At 40.7% G+C, this 5,540-nt stretch overlaps 1 protein-coding gene across 1 annotated transcript; it reads left to right on the plus strand.

Annotated features, from left to right (window-relative positions):
• Window positions 1-2,308: 2,308 nt before the first annotated feature.
• On the plus strand, window positions 2,309-3,821 carry NPPC (natriuretic peptide C). Its single transcript, XM_010577304.1, has 2 exons — window positions 2,309-2,401; window positions 3,516-3,821. The coding sequence occupies exons 1-2, from the start codon at window positions 2,309-2,311 to the stop codon at window positions 3,819-3,821; spliced, it is 399 nt and encodes a 132-aa protein (XP_010575606.1).
• The last annotated feature ends 1,719 nt before the right edge of the window (window positions 3,822-5,540 follow it).

The raw sequence follows: 5,540 nt of genomic DNA on the forward strand, positions 1-5,540 counted from the left end.
ACCCAGTTGTTGACTAGATGGACTGAAGTTGTCCTCATTATCTAGGTTATGCAGCACTCTCTGAAATGCACTCACATTGAGTGTCATTGTTTTGGGAGATGGAACATCCTTTTGTTCTGCTTATGGACAGCATCCAGCTGCAATGCATCAGGATGAGAGGGAATGACATGAGTTGCAATGAGGAAAATTCCAACTAGATATTAGGAAATCATTGTTTCTTGAAGATTTTCAAAACTCAACTTGACAAGGCACTGAGCAATTTGATCTAAGTCGGCTCTGCTTTTAGCAGAGACTGTACCACAGACCTCCAGAAGTCCTTTCCAACCTTAATTATTCTGATGTTATCAACATAGTCATAGATGAGGACTGTGCTAGTGTATATATTTCCAAGTTACCAGAGAGACAATTCAGAAGTCCCCCAAAACAAGTTCAGAGATCTTGAGGTCAAGAAGATTTATTATCCTCGTATATACAGACTTGTGACAAGCCAATCAAACCAACAAAACAACCCTAGGCTTTTTCAGAGGAGACAAGATGAGCCCGAAACTGCCCTGACCTTCTCTTACTGTCTTGTTACACTGCAAAGTACACACCTCAAAACTCTGAAATGATGATTTCATTTTCTAATAAGATTGAGGTCAAATGTGGTTTGAGTCAACATCAACAACAAAAAAAATCCAAACAATATAATATAAACAATAATAACATCAGTCCTCCCTTTCTGTCATAGAGGGATATTTATAAGCTGTCTCCTTAGAATACCCATTTCTAGAGACACATAACATTTATGTCTTAAACTGATCTGCAGATGAAAAACGCTGAAAACATTAAACCCACTAGCACATCACAGAATTATTTTTTCCAAGCTTTCAGTACCAACAAGACTCTTAACCTCAAAGATCAGATGAAAAGTGCCAGATGGTCCTTCATTTTTATTTCCTCCATACAGATCCAGCTTAATGCCCTTTAACTTTCTGCATCATGTGTGTGCAAAAATGCAGCGAAGGATCAAGATGTATTATTGCATACTCAAGAACATTTCCATTTTTCAGTGGGGCCAAATTTCAAGCCCCCACAAAATATGCAACTTAACAGATTTTATTGCTGCTCTGCTCCACTGCCCCCAAAACAGAAAAAGGGTCACTTCTTGGTATGGAACCTAGTAAAAAACTCATTAGAACAGATGGGGGGTTTGGAGAATCAGTTATCTGTATACATCTTCATCAGGGCACCCACACATCTCCCAGGTGCTTTTACAGTAGAGGGAGGTCTGGCCAACAACAGTGATTTAAATACCCTCAAGACCCTGGCTAAGAACTGATTCAGTTTCTTCTGCTCCCCCTAACATTTCACAGAATTCATTTTGTTTGAAACTGGTGCTTCAATTAATTTAAAAAAAAAAACCCACACCAAAAAACCCACCAAACACACATACCAATCCTGCAGTTTTTTAATGTCCCTGTAACTGTACATGTGGTAAGAAAGATGTTGGAGCTGTGCTTCCTTTCAGACTAATTTCAGATTTAATACAAACTGTGCATGATAAACTGAGAATGAACACATAGAGGAAATTTAAGCTGGATCTGGGGGAAAAGAGGAACTTCTTCCTCAAGCTATGTAGCAGCTTTCTGTGCATATCAGCCTGGTTTCAGCCACACTCCCAGTCACTCAGGCCAGTAACTAATGCAACTTACTTGTCATATTTTCAGGACTTGGATTTCCCTTCTTCTCCAAATCACACTCTTTTGTCTCATAGGTTACTAATGCCATATTATTATGTTAGGTAATAACACTTAGTTCTTATATAGCTTGTTTTATGAGACCCCCGTCCCTCTGATTTGGTACTTCACGGTGACAAAGGAGCCAGGTGAATGTGTAGAGGATACAATTTGCTTCTTGTCTCACTTTATACTTCTCTCACAATTATTTTTCTCTGAAGGGAAAGGAAAGGTTTAGCAGTCAGCCCAAGGAACACTGAGCTAAGCAAACTGACATACGTAAGTGGCACCACAACAGCAGGCTGCAGAGACCTTCAGATTCACAGCAACAGAATGATGCTGCATTGCCTAAGTGTAGAATGCTCCTTTTATTCACCATCAGAAAAGAGAACTATTTCCTCCCTCCTCCTCCTCCTAGGAGGATGAAAACATATTAGAACCTCAAACCAATCCTTGCACTGGCAGGAACTCAAAAGGTAGACTTGGGAGGGGTTGGAGAAAGATATAAAGGCTGGTAGCTGGAGACACAGAGCAACACTGAACTGGAGAGACTCAAGGGGAGGAGAAATCCGAGACACCGAAACATGAAGATGAACCTGAAACTTCTTTTTTGCCCTGGATTCCTTCTGCTGCTTATTGTCAGTCAAAACCAGGCAAGGGCCAGGCCCATTTCCAGCTTACAGGTAAGTGACTGGCTGCTCAATAGAACTGAAAGAAGCTGATGCTTCTTTAAGACTTAGACACTTCAGATTAGCTCTGTTTCTTCCAATCCAGCTAAAGCAGTAGGAGACACTCAAAGAGGTCATGACAGCAGGAACCCTGAGGTGGGCAGACACAGAGTTATTAAATGGAAGGAAACTAAAGTAATCGATTACTGGATTTAAATTTCTGATCACATGAGGCAAATGAAAGGAAAATGTTTTTTCCTGTGGGGTCAATTTGGGGGTTGCGGATTTAGGGTCATCCTGTGACTGATTGAAGCAATAAAATTTTGGAGTAAAAGGAATTTTTCTGGAACGACTCTGATCTAGACCCCTAGAGTAGTCACCTGCATGATCCTCCCTGAAGCTCCTGGTTTAAGATGAAAAAGGAATTAATGGGTTGTACCTGCATGATCTCCCCCTCAACTCAGTAGTGCAGTAATGCAGTCCCTGCTTGCGAGTCCCAGAGGCAGAACATGAGAAAAATAGGAAGTGTGCGCGCGCATGTGCGTGTGTGCATTTGTGTGCGCAGGAATTCCAAGTCATTAGCAAAACACATTTCAGCTACCTGACTAGGGAACTGGTATTCCCAAATAAGAAGTAACCTCCCAATCTGTAAAGAAATATATAATCCTTCTAGCACCAATTTCAGCATATCTCCTGTCATTGCATCACTTCTCTTATTATTCCAAGGTATCAACTATTTTTTCCTGTTCCTTATTCACTCTTGAAAAAGCCTGTTCTGACATCTTCCACAATTTATCCCTTACCCCAGATACCCAGCTCCAGGAAAGACTTAATTGGCAGTTTGTCAGCTCAGAACTATAGAATACCGTAACAGCATAGAGCCTTAGAGCATTTTGAGACAGCATACAGTGTTAGCTCAGAGCAGCTTGGTGAGACAGAAGAAACTAAAGATAACCATCACCAGCTTCAGAAATCACTTCAGTACTTTAATCTTTTGATAAATGTTCAAAATAAGTTTCTCCAAACTTAGCACTGAGCATGGCTTATACTAAAATAATGACAGAGTTTCCAGAACCCCTCCTTTTTCTTCTCTTCTCCCTCTCCACCATCTCCCTTTCCCTTTTTTCAGAGTCTGTCCAAACTGTTAGATGAGGACCTGGAGCATTCCCTGGTCTCAGAAGAGAGGGACCGTGAGCAAGATGACATGATCCCAACAGGTGCCTTTGATCAGCAAGACGCTGAACTTCAGTGGACCCGAAACACCAGGGACCAGCCTGAGAGCATGTCCATGAGTGATAGTGCTGTCCAGAGGATCTTCAGTGACCTCCTAAGTTTACCCCAAAGATACCGAGGCAGAAGCAAAAAGGGCCTCTCCAGGGGCTGTTTTGGTGTCAAGCTGGACAGAATTGGATCGCTGAGTGGATTAGGATGTTAACTGCTTACTATGGTAAGAGAAAGCAGAGGTAGGTTGTCTGTGTGTTTGTGTATAACTTGCATAAATATGCAGAAGAGCAGATTTAATTCAGCTTTAAGGAAACGGTGCCTTAAAGTAACTTTTACCTTCCTATCACAGTTTACTAATTTTACTCTCCTCAGAATTCACTGTCATCAGATGTATACTTAAAATCTGTGAATGCCACATCTCTGCTTTACCTGCTTTCACTCCTTTCTCCAAGCTGTATGCATTTCATCTTGTCACAGAAGCCAGATCAGAGAGGTTTTCACCAGCTCCCTAGGGATGCTTGTGTCAATCCAAAGAAACTCTGAGCAGAACAGTGGAGCTGAACCTGGCCCTAGAACAGTAAGAAATCAGTTAATTTCCATGCGTGAAATCCTGTTGACTTATCTTTCTTTTACTTATTCCTCTGCTTTCTTGACAGGACTGACTTTGAGGTTTCAAAGGACCTGTTGCCTCTCAGTAAGATATTCAGCCTTTATTCACATTAGCTCCACCAATCCATCTACTTCATGATGTACTGAGCAAATTGCACCCCACCTCTCCCCTGAATTACTCGGCCAAGAGAATACACCATTGCTGTACTGCCTATTTGTATCAGAGTAATAATTTGTGAACATCTATCTGAAACAGAATTACAAAAAACATTTGTACTGTTTGTGTACTACACCTATAAATAAACAAGTCTCATTATGTCACAGATAATAAATTGTTTTCCATAATTTGGTGAATTTGCTTCAAGTCTTTGCTGTGAATCTTTCATGTATCATTCCTGAAACTGAAACAGTGCCCCAGTTTGCCATTAGACACAATCCACTAGAATTCAGAAGCATTTCAGAGGGGCTACTTTCTGGTAAAAAGGGCTTTTTACCTGCTCTTAAAATAAATAAAAAAAAGGACACACAATCAAACAAGCCCTTCTTTTCACCGAAAGAACCTTTCTGAAATTAAGATATTACTATCTAAATATAAATATAACAGGAACAAGACTGACATAGCCATCTTCACAAACGAGTCATCAGAAACCAGGACACAACACCCCAAGTCTTTGACCACCACAATTTGAACTAAAAGGGTAGCTGTATTAGCTGACATGAGTAGAAAGCTGTTACTCTGCATTTGGATCTGCCCCTGACAGAGGAAAACAATTGTTTCTTATTAGTGTATCTCATCTTGTCCAAAAAAAATGCTATCCTTCTTTGAAGAAAGCTCAAGGGCACCCTACTCTTCCATAGGCAGATCCAGATATTGCAAAGCATTTTTCCAACAAAAAAGTAAAGTCAAAATTATACCAAAAAAAAATTTATCTGCCCATTCTATTTTTTAAGCAAACCAAGTATTCACTGAATCTAACTATGACCAATCAGAGAACACCTACTTGGCAAACATCCTGAGCCAAAGGAATTCTGTATGAAGGCTGGTTTGCCAAGATCGTGACTGTGCTATCCTGATGTTGATGAGAGCTGAACTCTGCAAGCAGCTTCATGGAAATCAGGAAGATTTCCACGCTCACACATGGAACACAAATGTCTACGCTGATGGTCACAGCCACAGCTGTTCACTTCCAGGCTTTTGCTTGGAGTGGACAGATGGCCTACACAGTTGTACTCCTCCCATTTTCTTGCCCACAAGACAGAAACTCCTGCAAGAAAATATTCTTGTAATAAGTCTATTCCTAACAGGACCCCTGGATGTAAA

Source organism: Haliaeetus leucocephalus, unplaced genomic scaffold (genome assembly GCF_000737465.1).
Source record: "Haliaeetus leucocephalus isolate CR32 unplaced genomic scaffold, Haliaeetus_leucocephalus-4.0 Scaffold556, whole genome shotgun sequence".
In the NCBI taxonomy this organism is placed as follows: Eukaryota; Metazoa; Chordata; class Aves; order Accipitriformes; family Accipitridae; genus Haliaeetus; species Haliaeetus leucocephalus.